The 17,199-nt window shown below is 44.8% G+C and overlaps 1 protein-coding gene across 2 annotated transcripts in view; it reads left to right on the top strand.

Moving 5' to 3' along the window:
* Positions 1-17,199, top strand: part of SEMA3F (semaphorin 3F) — a 329,656-nt gene that overhangs the window by 285,092 nt on the left and 27,365 nt on the right. For both annotated transcript variants that reach the window (XM_078661253.1, XM_078661252.1), the window contains 2 exons: positions 2,741-2,885; positions 4,288-4,510. In XM_078661253.1, the coding sequence (XP_078517379.1) occupies positions 2,741-2,885; positions 4,288-4,510 (368 nt within the window). The remainder of the gene's footprint in view (positions 1-2,740; positions 2,886-4,287; positions 4,511-17,199) is intronic.

Raw genomic sequence — 17,199 nt, forward strand, 5'->3', positions numbered from 1 at the left:
GGACGTGAGGGCGGGTCAGCTGGGCGGCGGGAGCGGCTCGGCCAATGGGCCGGTGGTGGGCGGGGCCTGGGCTAGCAGCGGCGGGAACTGGCGAGCGGCCGGCTCTGCAGTGGCTGGGCCGCTCGTGGGACCAGGGGGGCGTCTGCGGCGGCGGGAAAAAAATGCGGGAGAAAATGCGGCAAGGCAAGCAGGCTGGAGCAGGAGGCGGCAGGAGGGGCAAGGGGGTGACCCGGCCTGGTGAGAGGCGCAGCGGTCACTCCAAAGATTTGGAAGCAATAGGCGGATTACTGGGGACTCTAGCTGGAGCCAGTGCCTCCAGCGGGTGTCAAGACTCTTGATTAATCGTTCGATCATGTGAAGTGAGGGACAAACGACATAAACTTCACATGTTGGAGTGGCGCCCAGGATGTGGGAAGGGACTAGTGCAACGGGAGGGGGGTTATAATGTTTCTTTCCTTTTATTTTTCTTATTGAACATATATAATTTAAATGTCAATGCAGTGATCCTGCAATGTACACTGTGGCAGAAGTCTTCTGAGTTACAGAGCTCTGCATTATATTTGAAACCTGACACAATAAAATCTGTTTATTAAAAAAAAACTCCACAGCTGATGTGTGCAGAGGCAAAAAGGTGTTCACGAGGCGCTATAGCTTCGTTTGCACTTAAGACCTTTCCCTGCTGACAGAAACCCAGTTTTTTTTTTACACATGTTTTTGCAAGTTGTCCAATTTCCCCTGTAAAAGGAGTTTTTTGACAAAAAATGCAGTGGCTGGCTGCCAGGGCCCTATGAGGCTATGGAATTTCTAGAAGGTGAGACCGTGTGTGAGGTTAGGCAACGCAGGAAACCGAAGGCCTCCCTGTACTAACATTTCACAGAGGGGGTTCCCTCACCGTTTCTCTCACAACCTCCCGCCCCCGCCCCCCAGCGACAACCAGTCCTGCGAGCAGCATTCTTCGTCCACTTTTTGTTTCATGTGAAACATGGAGAAATCACTGAATCTAATAAAGGGGACAGATGTGACCTGAGCCGTTTCGATTATGTTTGGGTTGTGCTCGTGAAGTAATTTCCGTGTCTAAACTCTTAAAAATAAGATATGATATTGCCAGCATTTTGGAGTACTACATTTAAGGATTAAAGTCCGAGTCTCCCTTGCCGGGGTTCGAACTAATGACCCCAGATGACCGCTTTTTCCTGCAGCAAAGGTTCAAATTATTGTTCCGCCCTTTCACCGATCTGCATAGATCAGAACTGATTTCTTTACGCGCTTTTATCCTGTATAGATTAACACAATTTTCTATAGTGAAACTAAACCCAGGGGGTTGTCGCTCAGAACGACACCCCAGGAAAGCGTTGTAGGGGTGGCGCTTCACAGTTTATGGGTCCCCTAAACCCGCGAACAGCGCCTCTCGTTTCCATGGAAACCCCACATCCAATCTTAAATGTATTGGAGAATGGGTTTAATGAAGTCATTCTTGGAAGAAGCAGTATTGCCAACGCGTAATTCATGAACATGTGCCCACGGGAGAAGCCGTGCACGAGCGTTGCCTTCAAGTGCACGGTGAGATTTAAGACTGGTTCTGCTCTCCTAAATGAAAGCTCTGCATTTTAACCCAATACGTCCCGGATTTGTAAAATGGCATAATCTTGCTGGAGCGGACAGGCCATATCAATGTAATTGTGTCTCTGGTGAAATCTCACCTTGCCTGACCGAGAGAAAGAACCAGAGGAGGAGCAGTCTATGCTTCAAAGCTGGCAGGCACTATCCCCATAAGATGGCAGGAGTGGACCCCTTAGTGGAGTATGAGTGAATTCTTTTATTCCTAGTTTTTTTCCTGAGTTGCACCTGCCGGAGAACACTCCAGTCACTGGAAAAAAATCTTTTTAAATGCTTTCTAAAAATGTTTGGATACTTTTTTTTTAACTTTTCCTAGAATATTCCAGGACTGGAGTTAGAAAGGCAAATAAGATTTCTGCACTGTTTTCGGGAAAGTTGCCCTTTCCCCAAATAGTCTGTCACCGGAGTTAGGATGGTACATTTGACCTCAGAGTGTTGGCACAGCCACAAGTACAAGTCCATGATGTTGCTGGAAAAGATAGACCATACATTACTCGTCTGAAGCATTGCATGAGACTGGCATATATTGACTTAGACTCTTAGAGCGTCACTATTTTTAAAGTAATGGTACAACACCTTACTTAAGTCAAAATATTTCTGAAACGTCACCGTCCCTAAAGACACATTCATTTTTTGGAGGTGAACTTGATGTATTTACCATGCTTTTTGCTGTGCTTCTATCTAAGCGAAATTGAATTGTGGCCGAAAAATGGTAGGTAAGGTCAGGAAGTAAATAGCATTTCCTTTTGGTGGAGAATTGATGTATGTAGTTTTATTTGGTAATATTACCTGCACCAAAGAAGGTATTTGGAAGTCCTCGGTGGCTAGTGTTCTACAGCCATGGGCTAGATTCCTAGACAGATGAAATTACCCAGTGTCCAGTCTTTCTCTGGGTAATATTTGTAGGTCAATTGAGAGAAAGAGTGTTTTTGCTGAGGCACAGTTTAGTTAGATATTCAGTATGTGTCCTTGATTTGGTGCATTTATGAAATGTATCTCGTAAAACCTTTCCCTGCCACATATACATAAAGTTGTCTATTGATTAAAGTTTCCATGAACAGCTAAGTCTATCAGTGTGTCTGCTTCACTGTCTGTTGCCTTGACCCTGTTCATCATTCCGCAGGTCTGTGTTCAAAGGATCTGCGGTGTGCGTATATTCTATGGCCGACATACGTATGGTGTTCAATGGACCATTTGCACACAAGGAAGGACCCAACTACCAGTGGATGCCATACACAGGAAAAATTCCTTACCCACGGCCAGGAACGGTGAGTATGTACTAAGCACTCATTACTTTACCTGCCAGCACATGGAACCCCAAAGATCATTATCTTCTTCTGTGAGCCATGTTGTGAAGTCCATCACCACACATTCACCAATCATCCCCAGTTCAGTGATTATCTATGAACTCCCTGTTTATAATCCCATTCAAAAGCACACGTTCTATCCAGGTTTTGCACCATCCTGGTACGTGCTTTGTTACACCAATCCTGTGCAGTCTGTGTTGTTAAATGCGGTTATATGTTGGAACAACGAGTTCCTCAACGACTCCCTAAACAACGTGGTCTCTCATATGGCCCGTCTCAACCATAATTTTTTTTACCACGCATTCCTTTACCACAAATTTTCATGGTAAAGGAATGCATGGTAAATCCACCCCCTAAAAACGAAACCTAACCCCTCCCACTCCCACCCCCTAAAAAATTACATAAAGGCCCCCAACCTCCTAGAAACTACTCCACACCCACTCTACTCCTAAAAACGATCACTAACCCCTCCCACCCCATAAGACTAACGCAAACCCCTCCCACCCCTAAAAACGAACCCAAAGCCCCCACTCCCTACAAACTAACCCGAACCCCTCCCACCCCCTAAAAACGAACACAAACCCCCCACTCCCTCAAGCCCCTCCCACCCCCAAAAAAACTAACACAAACCCCCCCTCCAACCCTGAACCCCTCTTATCTGTTTCTGTTGGATGCTCCTCTGAACTCTGCCCTGCACGAACACTAGACCGACTTAGCCTTAACCATGCACATGCGTGGTTAAGGCTAAGTCGTGTTCGGGCAAGTAGTTTGGCTTGTGTGACTTCGTAACTCCTTGTTCCGGAGTCGTTGAGGAGGTTCCGTTCCGTGCTCAGGCACGGTCCCGCTGTGCTCATGACGAGCTGAGCTCGTCATGACCATTGCATGCGCCCACGCGGGGATAATTCCCCTGCTGTGTTGGGCGTTCCTTTGGAACGGACGTGGTCGTGACGAGCTCAGCTCGTCATAAGCACAGCTCCACCGTGCTGCATGATGAGCCGAGCTCGTCATGAGCACCGCGGAGCTGCGCTTGCCCCCCTCCCCCAGCACAGCGGGGGAATTAGCCCCGCGGGGAAGGGGTTAAATGCACACTTAACCTAGGTTACAACCTTTGTGCATGCTGCCACTGTGACACAATGTGTGCAGCAGCCACTTCCATTTCCTGCTTGGACTGCACTGTGACCTGCCTGTATTGGACTTGTAGTACTACGTCTGCAGTAGTTGTGTTTTGCAATGGGCCTGTTTAAGGGTGGGAATATTGTCGTGTTGTACCAAGTATGTTTTTGTGTGTTTGCATGTAATGTTCTTGTGCTTGAGCTGACTTTTCATTGCCTTCCACTCACCTAGATTCCCTTTTACCTTTTAGTGTCCAGGTGGTACTTTTACCCCATCCATGAAATCGACGAAGGACTATCCTGATGAGGTGATCAACTTCATGCGTACTCACCCAATGATGTACAACGCAGTGTACCCAGTGCACCGACAGCCACTTGTTATCCGCACCAATGTCAACTACAGGTTCACGACTATCGCAGTGGATCAAGTGGATGCAGCTGACGGGCGCTATGAGGTGCTTTTCCTGGGAACAGGTACCACATATATAACACACCTAAAATTAGGATTAGGAACGTATGTTGACTTAACACAGGTATTCATGGGGAGCGTGAAGGATGCATATGTAAGCATACCTGTGGGAAGAGGACAGCCTCCTTACGCTCAAGTGATTTGGTCCAAATTGCAATAATGTTATCTGCACTGTCTTTAAAGGTTAGCTCTGTAACATTTGACTTCTGCTGTTTGCATGTGGTTATGTTTATTTTCCAGTCTAAACTCCCCCCCCCCACCCCCCCATAATTCACTGCCTTTGATAAATAGCACCTTAGGCCTCACAATGGGTTTGGAAAGTGCTACAGAAAAACAAGACAATGACCACGTGCTCTGCATCATACACACTGTGCACACGAGGGCAAAGATGCTGTCGCATACAAGAATGTATTTTATTTTACGTTAAGGATGCTGATGGTGCTGTTTTATGGATCAATAACGAGCGTCTCAACAACAAAATTGGGGCAAATCTTAGTTTAACTTGACACAGATAATTGCTGCACTTTGAGTTCCCTATTCTGCGATCGACTCGAACCATACTGTCCTTTTCGTAGAAAACGCACAGCAAACACGCGAGTCTCTTAAGAAGGGGATGCAAATTGTGGAAACTGCGATACTGAACCCCCGTAAGGAAGAGTTTGGAAAAGAGCTGTCCATTTTTCTTCACTCATTTTGTACAAGAAAATTACTTAGATTTTTGACTTGGAACTGTCTGAGAACAGGAAGGAACTGGGTTGATGCCCACGTACACAAAGTATTGCTGCACTTAGGTGCCCTGTATGCAAGTTCTTAGCAAGAGGGTTGCACGAGATGCAAAGCAAAATCGATTTCATGACTTCGGCACACTGCTGATTGTCCTATTGGCATTGTTATATATTTTTTTCAGAAAAACATTGGCATCAGTGGACGTGTCATGGTTTTTAACTGCATTTATACAATACCACAATGTCCTTGGTGAGACAACAGAGTTAGTAAGACATTTGACAATATACAAGCCAGAGCACACTAAGGTGTACATCAATTCTCTTTAATGTTTAAAGCCTACTGCACAATTCTGATCAAGAGAACTGGACCTTTTTGTGAGAACACTGTCGCACTGCTCCAGAGGTCCAGGAAGAACAAGCTACCTAGTGCAGAGTAAGTAGCTGGTGAGAAGTGCGAAAAAACACATCTGGGAGCCAGGTGACACAAGACAAACAGACAGTGAGCATAGACTGGAAGATGGAGAAAGTGCCAAAAATAGATGTGGCAGAGGCAAAAAGGGATCAACAGACCGATTGCTCAGTGGCAGCAAACTGAGGCAGTTTAAAAAAAGTATTGCTACCTTTTTTGGGCTTCTATCTTAAGGAGAATAGAGGCTGTCAGAATAAGACCCAAAGGGGTAACTGCTTTCTTGATTTAAAACAAAGTAATTGCTATGTAGACTCCTTATTAATCTGCAGACTATGAGATAAACATAATGCAGACACTCTAATTGCAATTCCACACTTGGAATATACACACCTTTATAAAGAATATGGAAGATAACATTCTTGAATTTGCCTGCCAACACTTTAGGAATTTAGGAGGGACTGCTTATTTTGTAAAAGTTCTTGACTGTGTTTTTCCAGTCCCTTCTACTAGAAGGTGGAATAACACACAGCTTGTGAACCTAGTCTATGTTCCAAAATCATTGTTACAGGTGGGTACACATTTTCCTTCTCACTGATGAGAACAGTTCCTTCACTGCAAGGCTTAGACCAACAAGGAGATACATCTTCTCTAACAGGGCTTTACCACCGGGGAAATCTTTGCTCCATAGAGCGGTTGAATAAAAGAGGAGCTTACAACAGGCACGATCCTTGGGACTAAACTGGAAGAAAGGGAGAGCAGGCCAGTGTGTCTGGCATGTAGGCAATTGCTGCTTTGCGGCTGATTCACTCTGAATGATGCTAGAAGGTGGGATAGGTAGTATATAGAAGGCAGATCAGTGGAGCATGGAAAGGACACGAAAAATAATTACTTGGGCTCAAAAATTGTGAAAGACAAGTTGCATTAACACATGCAACTTATTTTCATTTGAAAACGTAATTTCTGAAGAATTTTGTAGGAAGAACATTCTTTTGGGCACCATGACGATACTTAAACTGGTGTCCGTTCCAAAGTTGTATCTCCATTGGTAAACGGCCTTTACAACATGGACTGAGCCACATGTGCTGTTTCCCCGCAATTGGAATGCTGCTTGCCTTAACCACGCATATGCATGGTTAAGGCAGTGCACGGTCTAGATGCACGGATAGGTGGGCACAGGATGAGGTGGGATTGGGATAGGACGCGGCCTGGTAAGTAGGGGTTGTGCTGGGTTTTGAGATGTAGGGGGGTCGGGGTAATTTGCTGGGGTGAGGTTTGGTTTTTAGAGCTGAAGGCAGAGGAGCAGGAGTAGTTTTCAGGGCGTGAGGGTCCGTTTTAACGCTGGGTCGGGGACATTTTTAGGACTTAGGCGAAAATTAGGGCTCAGGGAGGGAGGGACACTTTTCAGAGCTAGGGGCAGTTTTAGGGCTCACTGGTGGGTCTGTGGGTCAGGGTAGTTTTTAGTACGGTTTTAGGGCTCAGGGCAGGGAGGGCAGTGGTGTGATCTTTACCATGAAGATCCCTTTACCAGTCATGCCTTTACCAAGAAATTGCATGGTAAAGACATGCGTGCTAAAGACAGGCATGGTAAAGGAATTCGTTTTTAAGACGCATTCGTTTTTGGGGCAGCATGGTAGAGGCAAGCATGGTTTAGCCATGCATGCTCCCATCATGCAACCATCTCCATTTCCAAAATCCCGCTCCCCATTGACGTTGATTCATCAAAATGCCAGGGCTAGTGAGATTGACATTATGCACCCTTTGATCCCTTTTGCCATCATACTGTTGACTCCCTTGTTACCCTAAGTCCCTGGCATACTAATATTGGCTGCTCAGGAGTTAGGGAAATACCAAGGAGTAGAAGTTAGAGAGAGTAAATGGGGCTCGTAGTGCTCTTCTTACATTCTATTCCAGTCACTGCTTTCATGACCGCTGAAGAACAGGAGGTTTAGTAGTAGTGCAGGGGTACCAAAGCGCAAACTGTCCCTGGCTACTCCTAATTGGCACCCATTGCCACATCCATGATGAAGACGGTGGAAATTCGTTATGTTTGGTACATCAAGCGAATGACCCAGTGATATCTTTCAGAAGGATTTTTGGCGCTACAAATGTAAGAGGCGATGTGGAAGTAAAAACAAATTCTATACAAGTGTTTATTTGGCAACAGTTGCCCACCCTCGCAGCACCGTTAAAACTCTCTTACTGAGAATTATCCCCTTGAATTATCAGAATCTCTATACCTGTAGTGAATGCAAGCAGTAAAATATTCCAAAAACATACCATGGAATGTACTTAAATCTCCTTGCTGAGTGAAATCTGGGTTGCAATGCTGGTGCATGTGCTCACAGCCAGACTTGGGAGTTTCCAGTAAAAAAAGTTGATTGTAATTCCAGGAAGCAAAAAAATAATCATGAATTTGGTATTTAACCCCACTGTAAAGATGCAGAGTACACGCCTTGGGATCAGAACCCGTGTAAGCAGGAACAGCACAGGAAACCGAAATAGCCACGGGGATCCCTCTACCTCTTTAAATGATATTAAATAAGATGATATATTGCAAATTATTCTGGGCAGGGCTCTTTTAAGGAGAACCTGGGTAAAGTGACTTTCAGGATATTAAAAGTGAACTTTGTAAGGCGAGGAAATGGATGCAATCTGGGTCTCTGACAAATGACAAAAAGATTTCTGCAGCTGCTAGAAGCAGGAAACAAATCATCTCAAAGTACACTGCACTCCACTTTACGCCAAGCAGTCTTTTTGCCATTGCACTGCTAGTACGTTCCTTTGTGAGTGCAATAAAAAAGGCCTCTTTGCAGCACTGGACCAGAGGGCGCACCACGCCAGCTGGCCCCAGCTTGCTTCGAATAAGTGACAGCCAACAAAATACTTCCTAATCCAACAGAGATTTGGAAGAATACTTTCCATCAAGAGTTTCCACAAGCCCAGCAACATGTGGGGTCCCTTCCAGGCCGAAGCAGGTGGCAGAAGCACAACATCTTACAGTATTAGGCCATGCAAAAGTGGCAAAAGCAGAGGCCCCTTTTCGTCATGTTTAGAGAGAGCCGTGGAAGGATAAGAGGGAACGAAGACCACTTCAGTGCCTGAAAGATGGATGGAAACGGACCAATATTGGTGCAGCTTCTGTCCTCCCAGCACTAACATTTCGAGAACTAGAGGATGAAAAGCTTTGCGAGCACCTATTGAGACCAAGTATGGGTGAGCTCCACTTTCATAGTGCTGGAGAGACCACTGCAGGGAAAGAAACTCTATTTAAAGCCCCCTTTCTCGGTCAGTGCCGTGTGGAAGAACCTGACAGAGCCAGCTGCATCCTCCATATGTGGGAGAATCACCTCTGGAGCAGTGTGAGATGAGTTGAAGTACCTCTGACATGCATTGTAGGGAACCGACTTTGAGGGTCACAGGAGTGGAGGATTCTGCCCTTAGTGCCGGATAGAGTAACTTCTGAGGACGAACTTGGGCAAAGACATTTTCTTCTGAGCTTTGGATGGCTTTTTGCCATGAGCAGTGGGGGAGGAGACATTTAAAACTTGGGAAGTCTCTTTCTGAAGGAAAATGGGTGGATATATTGCGCTCCACAGCCCCCCCCCCCATCTGAGACATTTGAGGTGGAAGGGAGTGCATGAATGGGAGGAGAGAGACACATTTGGGAAGAGGCATGGGGATTACAAGTTTGGAATGGACACTCCATTTTCAAGCTCGGTCATGGCACCCATAGAGGAAAACTCTTTTTACACGACTACTTCTCATAAAAAAAATATTTCAAGTCGAGAAAAAAACTGGCCTATTTTGACTCCTTTCACCTTACTGTTCTTGAGTCCAGTTATTGTTTTTGTCATTAACTTGCTCCACTGTTTCTCCACTTTCAGCACTCCCCTTTCTCTCAATGCAATTTCCGATGCCCCTAAACATGGGCCTTGTTCTAGGGCAGTGAAAACAAGAGGGCTGCCTAGGCAACACGACCACTGTGTTCGGTGGGGACACAGCCTTTCTTTACACGCTGCATTTATAAAGATGAATGTCAACGTTTAGTAGAGCACCAACAATCTTTGTTCTGGCCTAACTCCCATATACGGTACAGGCATATACAGGATGAGTTGCACCTGGCCCATTCTTGCAAAGCTGTTCTGCTTCTCAAATTAAGATTTCTGTTTAGCTATTGTCTTTGTTTCACAAACTGCGGAGGAGCAAAACTAGGGTTTTCTACTTGTTTTCCCCCATGTTGTCACTCTAGCTGCTCACCCAAAGAGCAGCTGCAAGTCTCTCCATGTGTGGGCACAAAGCTCTAAAAGCTGTTATGCAGCTCTGGATCCATGCGTAAATGGCGGGGGACCTCGTGTAGCGATGATCATCCGTTGCTTTGATGGAGTTTATTTTTCAGTTGCCATCTGTTGGTCGTTTTAAAGGGCAGAGTGAACAGCGAGTGGGTGCATGGTGCCGACCATCTTTCCTAGATGAGTAAGTGGCCCTTGGCAGTCGGTGGGCATAGGTCTCTTGGGCCAGAGGAGAAGATTTTCGTATCTACGATGGTAGGAAGAGGCGCAGGCCAGAGAAAGATCAGGTTCGCTGTGGAACTGCTGCTGCAGCTGTTCATAGTTGGATGAATAACTTGTTGCCTCCAGATGACCTTTTAAAGATCATGGTTTCCACCTGTTGTATTGGATTGGGACACCCGCTTCCTGCTCTCTTTCTCCACTAACCACATCCTTCTCACCACACAAGTCTGAAACCAAGAACACAAAATGACCTGTAGAATCTAAATACTGGGATTGCCTCTTGTGCTGCCAGCCTTTCTGCAGTGGATGGTCTTGAATATTCCTCTGGAGCCGCCTTTTTTTTAATTTTAGGTCTGGTATTAACAAAGGAGTTTAGATGGTACTAAATTATGTGTGTGTATTTGTATGTGTGTGCGTGTGTATGTATATATAAGTGTGTGTGTTGGTGTATGTATGTGTGTGTATGTATATATATATATATATGTGTGTTTGTATATGTGTATGAGTGTGTGTGTTGTGTGTATGAGTGTGTGTGTGTGTGTATATATATATATATATATATATATGTATATACACACTGTCCTTTGTATGCACTGGTGAAATAAATAAAAAAATAAAAAATCCCTGTAGTGCTGCTTTGCTTCCTTTTCCCACTATTCTGCAGTAAATTTGAGCTGTGGGTTAGATATGATGAAACCCTTTTTGAAAAAAAAACCCTATATATATATATATATATATATATATATATATATATATATATATATATCCAAAACTATTGCAGATCGACGCCGTCGAGGATCCGCCGGAGCGACAGGCGCATTCTCGCGACCGGGACGGCCGCCTCACATCCAAAACTATTGCAGATCCCCTTGAGAATGCAGCCTCACAAAGGTAAGTGTTCGCCCACTTTTAATGGTGAAACAGCCTGCCAGCAGGAATAAAACCAGGGAAACAAAAGTGTTTGCTTTAAAAACGCCAGACGCGTTTCAGGATATCGTCCTTTCATCAGTGGCGTGTGACGGCAAACTGGTTAGTGCAAGCGCTAAACTGAAAAGCACTCCTGTGTCGCATCACCTGCTCTAATAGGCGTGGCCTCTTGCGGGGTCTTCTGGGTGATGTAGTGCTTTCATGAATGAAACCCCAGTGGGCGCGCCTGCACACCTTCAGATTGTAAGCCAAATTGATTGCGTGTTTCTTTGGAAGTTCCTGCCCCGCTTTGTAGGCTGTCAACCGGGGTTTGGTGCTGGCATCCTCTGCTCGAGTCCAGCTCCGCCCTTTGCTCCATACCAACAGCGCCACCCGGACGCCGTCGAGGATCCGCCGGAGCGACAGGCGCATTCTCGCGCCCGGACGGCCGCCTCACATCCAAAACTATTGCAGATCCCCTTGAGAATGCAGCCTCACAAAGGTAAGTGTTCGCCCACTTTTAATGGTGAAACAGCCTACCAGCAGGAATAAAACCAGGGAAACAAAAGTGTTCGCTTTAAAAACGCCAGACGCGTATCAGGATATCGTCCTTTCATCAGTGGCCTGTAACGGCAAACTGGTTAGTGCAAGCGCTAAACTGAAAAGCACTTCTGTGTCGCATCACCTGCTCTAATAGGCATGGCCTCTTGCTGGGTCTTCTGGGTGATGTAGTGCTTTCATGAATGAAACCCCAGTGGGCGCGCCTGCACACCTTCAGATTCTCTCCTGAGGCCTGCTGTTCATCGTAGTGCACGCATTATTCTTAAAGTAAGATGCTGTATTCAAGCCCATATTGACTGTATAAAATCCCAAATGGGTCTGCACAAAGTTGCCCGTGCTCTGTGATGCCACTTGTCCCGACGAAATGCACTCGTCTGCCCCAATGCTGAAACGCCTCGTGACATCCCAGCAGGACTGCGCAACACGCAGCAGGGTCCTTCTCGCGGCTCAGGCAAGCCGCTAAATATCCACCAGAAAGGCCTCAGGAGAGGCGCCGCCCATGGGGGCGGAGTAACAGTGGTCATCTGGTGGGAGCGGACTAAGCTGGTTTCAATCACCAGAACCCCAGCATTCCATGATTAAGTGCTTCTGCAGCACGAAACGCGTCGGAAGGGGGAAGTATCAGTGCCGTGGTTGCCGGTCCCTGTGTGTGCCTCTGATGGGATAAAGAGCAATACACAGAACTCTACTGCGTGGTGTCCTCTCTTCACAGGCAAACTTTGTGGTGGATATATATATATATATATATATGTGTATATATATATATATATATATATATATATATATATATGTATATATATATGTATGTATATATGTATGTATGTATGTATAAGGGCTTTGATGCCAGCACTCTTCATCCTTTGATCTGTTGTGTCATTCACTTTTTTGGTCCGTCCACCACAGCATGGGACAATGGGTCAGCGCACTTCAGCCATTGGCTAACTTTATTGGGTAATTCACAGGGAGTACTCCTAAGCACAAAGTGCCAAGGGCTACTAGGGCAATGCATGTTCTGTCAAAAACCATGTAAAAAATAAAATAAGCACTGAGAATGCCAAAACGTGGCAGTCAATGCCATGTCTGTTGACTTTGCCAGTGCTTATTTTATGTAGCCGCCTCGTTACCTCTAATAGTCTCTCACAATCAGTATTTCAAGTTCAGTGTCAAGCTCTCCTGTTGATTGTTGCCACTTGTGCTGATAAGGGATCCTCTCAGGGTAGGAAGCTGCCGGCGCAGCAGATGCAGGTGGCATCTCTATTTCAATAGTGCTGCTTTGTCTGCAGCCAGTGGTCTATTTGATTAAATGTTGAGAGCTCTGCTAAAACTGAAGCCATCTATTGTACTTATGTCCTACCAGTCCGTCTCTGCTGATATTTATCTGTTTACATGTTAAGCCTTATGGGGCGCCTCGTGGCATTAGTGATGAAGTAATGCCAGTATTGTTGCTACAGTTTTTCTTCTAGTCGGGTGTGTCTTGCTTTGCTTGTACTTCTTTTGAATGTCCCCAACTACACCCTATGAGCACTTTGAATGTTTCCAGTGTTACTGCAACTGATGTCCTTTTCTTCTGTCTGTTTACCAACTCTGCTGCAGTTGATATTCTCTTTCTCGCTGGCTGAATGCTAACAGATTGTCAGCTGTTGATGACTTCTGTGGTTAAAGACCATCCATGCTGCAGCTTGAGTCTTCTCTATGTGTATAGTACAAGCTCTACTTGTGATGCCTGTCCAGCTCAGTGGCATGAGATGTCCTGCAGCTCGGGGCCTCACCCGTTGAACGTTCACCTGCCCAATATTTCTATCCCTCGTTTTTGTTTGTTTGTGCTTTTTGATGTAGCTTCAAAGTGGCAACAATCGGGCCATAAAGTGGAATACTTCCACCTCTGCTGTAGAAGGTTCTCTTGAACGTATGGGATTCTGTTGAAGTTTTTGGCCTCTGCAGCCTTCCATGTTGGTACTGTTAGGAAATAGAATTTTATGGTTCTATTGCATTTTATGTGGCCTTTCTCTCGCTTAATCAGTATAGTTCAACTTTAGCTTAACTGGATTTTTTAGGTCTGGGTTGGCCGCACAGCTGTAGCTTGCCTTATGTGATCAACCGAAAAATAACTTTAAGCAGCACTGCTGAGAAGAGGGGTTTTGGTTTCACACACATGTAAACCTTTCACCTATATGATTTGATTGGGCGGAAGTTGTGTGCTTTTACTGTAAAGAGTGCTTGCAGTGCACAGATTTTGCTCTGTGGGGTAGGCTTGAGTCTGTTATGACAAACAATGATCAAAGCTTTAGGCAGGGTTAGTTAATTGGAAAACGTTATATCAGATAAAATAGATTTTATTGGTTTAATATGAAATCTAATGACCTAGACAGATAGTTGGTCAAAATGATTTATTGTGGAAAAAATATGTTTAAGCCAATAGGATTTAATGGGTGGAGTGTTCCTACACTGTGTTAAAGCCAGGAGACAAGAATTGTCTAACATGGATGCCCACTGATTAGTCTGCCTAAGAAAAGATTCAGATGCTGACAGCTACATTAACACACACCTCAGGTTAAAGAAAATGTAAAACCCATTCCTCTGGTGTTTGTTACAGAGTTCACAATGTAAACCCCCTTCATATATTGCCTGCCAGACAATTCCCAATATAAACGTCATCGATGTTGTATTTGTCAGAATTCACAATGTAAAATCCCGTTCCTTTCCTTTCTATTGAAGTTGCTAGACAATTTACATTGTAGAACGCGTTCCTATTATATTGGCCACAGTTAACAATATAAAACTAATTTCTAGTGTGGTTGGCAAGGAGGTCGCTATGCAAAAACCCTTTCTATTGAATTTATTGGTAGGAAGGGCCATTGCATAGTGTAACCCAGATACCAATACAGTAGGAAGGGGTTTCACACTGTGAACTCTCGATAAATATTACAGGAAGGGGTTTTACAATTAGCCTTTTGCCAAAAAACATACAAGGTGGCTTTAAATTGTGAAATCTCTGCCAAACATAATGGGAAGGTATTTTGGACTGTGAACACCTTGCCAAACACCCTAGACAGGGCCTTTACATCATGAACCATCTTACACATACAATAGGAAGTAGGAAGAATCTTTACATTTTGAAGATGACAAATACAGTAGGAAGAGCTTTAGTACAAAGATCCATTTCTAGGTCTGCCACGGTAAATGCTTTGTGCCTCTACAGGATGGGGTAAAGTTCATATCATTGTATTATTTGGGGCTGCCTAAAATATAAGATGGATCTCTCTAGGCATGTAACACATGACAAGGTTTATGTTCGTGTTAAGGTCAATAGGCTTACTTAATTGATAATTGTGTTGACAAGCCTTTAGTTGTAACCTTTTTTGCTTGTGAAATCCTCGTATTTTCTAAAAGGCCCCCAAAAAGATCATTGCAGTCTTTTACAATCCGAGCCTCCTGGCTGAACCAATTGTCGTATGATACCTCACAGATAATGGGAGCAGTCTTCATTTACAAAGTGAATTGCCCCCAGTGAAATATCTTTAGGATACATAATTGGTAATCTGCAAGGCATCTAAAGAAGGGGATCCAATTTTTAATTCCACCTGAAATCTTGTAAATATCTGTCATTTTGAGTATACTATTTGGTTTATGTGCATTAAAGTCATTTTCCATTGTTAAGAAAAGTATTAGGTGTTATTTATATAAGTTCCGAGTTTCTAGCCCCCAACTCCAACCCGACTCAGCATTGAACTGCTGTACCTCATTACACTGAAAGTCAGGTTATACTTTGGGAACTTTATGACAAATGCAACAGGAAATAATTTCACATTGAGAGCTCAGTGGCAACTGCTATAAGAAGATCATTACGTTATGAGCTCCTTGTCAAACACCATAGAGAGGGGTATGCATTGTTTATTACTAAGATTTCTATCAAGAACTCTAGTTCAGGTGGTGCTAGCAGGTCTTGTTTTCATTGTGTACATTTGTAATTTTATTTTTAGTATTTAGTTGTGTGTGTGTATTAAATTACTTTTCCGTTATAAAAGTAAAGAATCACGTAATTTTTTTTGTGTTTAACATTTATTTGACTCCTTTTAGATGCTGTAATTTTTTTTTTGGCTTTGCTTTTTAGCTGCACTTTGAAACTACAAATTACTAGTAACTCTGACTTTTACCTTATACTAGTCACATCTTGAATGACCATTCACCATTTGAAATTGAATTCCTATAAAATAGAGGTTTTACTCTTGTGAGTCATCTTAAGATCGGGACCTCTAGTAGTCACTTGCTTTTGGCTCACTTTTGAAAAAGGCTAATATGACCAAAATGTTGTTATTTCTATCAACATTGATCTTGTCTTCATGTCTGCAAGATCACTGGTAAATGTTGCAGACTTTTTTTTTTTTTAAACAAATTGTATTTGTCAAGTGTCACATAACTTGCAGGCCCCTGCAATCCAGAGATTGCTGCACATATCAAATACACGTTCAATTCACTTTGACTTTTATGTGCAATAAACAAACCACATTATAACACCCCCCCCCCCCAGATTGCGTCCATGTCACACACAGCCATCCATGCAGTCACTGCACACCTAGAAATCACAGTCCCTCCGGGTCAACCCGCCCCGCCCCTTGTCTAGCCATGGGGGATGTATATGTATCAGATCGGCAAATGTGCCTACACCTCCTGTGGCGGGTCTAGGTCTATCAACGGTAATCCGCCCACCTGTGCCATATCTTGTAGTGCTTACAGGGGCATCCCCTGACCAGGAAGACTGGTTGTTCAAGCCCCATGGAGAAGTCTAGCCCGTTTTTCCAAACCGCCACAGATAGGGACGTGGGTGCCTTCCAGGCCCTAGCAATGTCTCTCTTCGCTAGTGTAAGGCCTAACAGCAGAAGATGTTGTTTGTAACGGTTACCCCCCACTACCTCCATGACGTGCAGCAGGGCCAAGCGCGATGTAAAGGGGAGCTCCCAGCCTAATACCTCGGACAAGCATGAGTATACTTCTCTCCAAAATCTATGCAATGATAGGCAGTCCCAGACTGTGTAGAGGAGCGTACCCTCCTCCCGTTGACAGCGAAGGCACTCAGGCGACGCAATCAATCCTGCCCTCCATAGACGTTGCCTGGTGAAGTACACCCTATGTAGATATTTAAACTGCACTAACCGCAAGCGTGTTCCTATTGCTGCTCCTCGCGGGCTCGCTAGGGCCTCAACCCAGTCCTCTTCCTCTAGTTCCCCTATATCTGCCTCCCATGCAAGTCTGAGCCTCTGTAGGTCGGGGGAACAATGGATGACCAATGTTTGGTAAATGCGGGAGATCTTACGGTCCGGAAGGTCCCCCATGAAGATCTTCGCCTCAATGGGGCTAAAATCCGGGAGTAACCCCAGGCCCTCCAGACTAGGGGCAAGGGCATGCCTAAACTGTAAATAGCGGTAGAATTGGGCTCGCGGCATATCATACTCCTCCTGCAAGTCCTGAAAGGACTTACGGGTCAGATCCTTTACAACATCGCCCAGTACCGAGATGCCTATTGCGTCCCACCCCCGGAAACCCTGCAGTGCTGCCAGCTGAGGCAGACGTCCATTGTCCCAAAG

This window comes from Lissotriton helveticus, chromosome 9 (genome assembly GCF_964261635.1).
Source record: "Lissotriton helveticus chromosome 9, aLisHel1.1, whole genome shotgun sequence".
Lineage (NCBI taxonomy): Eukaryota > Metazoa > Chordata > Amphibia > Caudata > Salamandridae > Lissotriton > Lissotriton helveticus.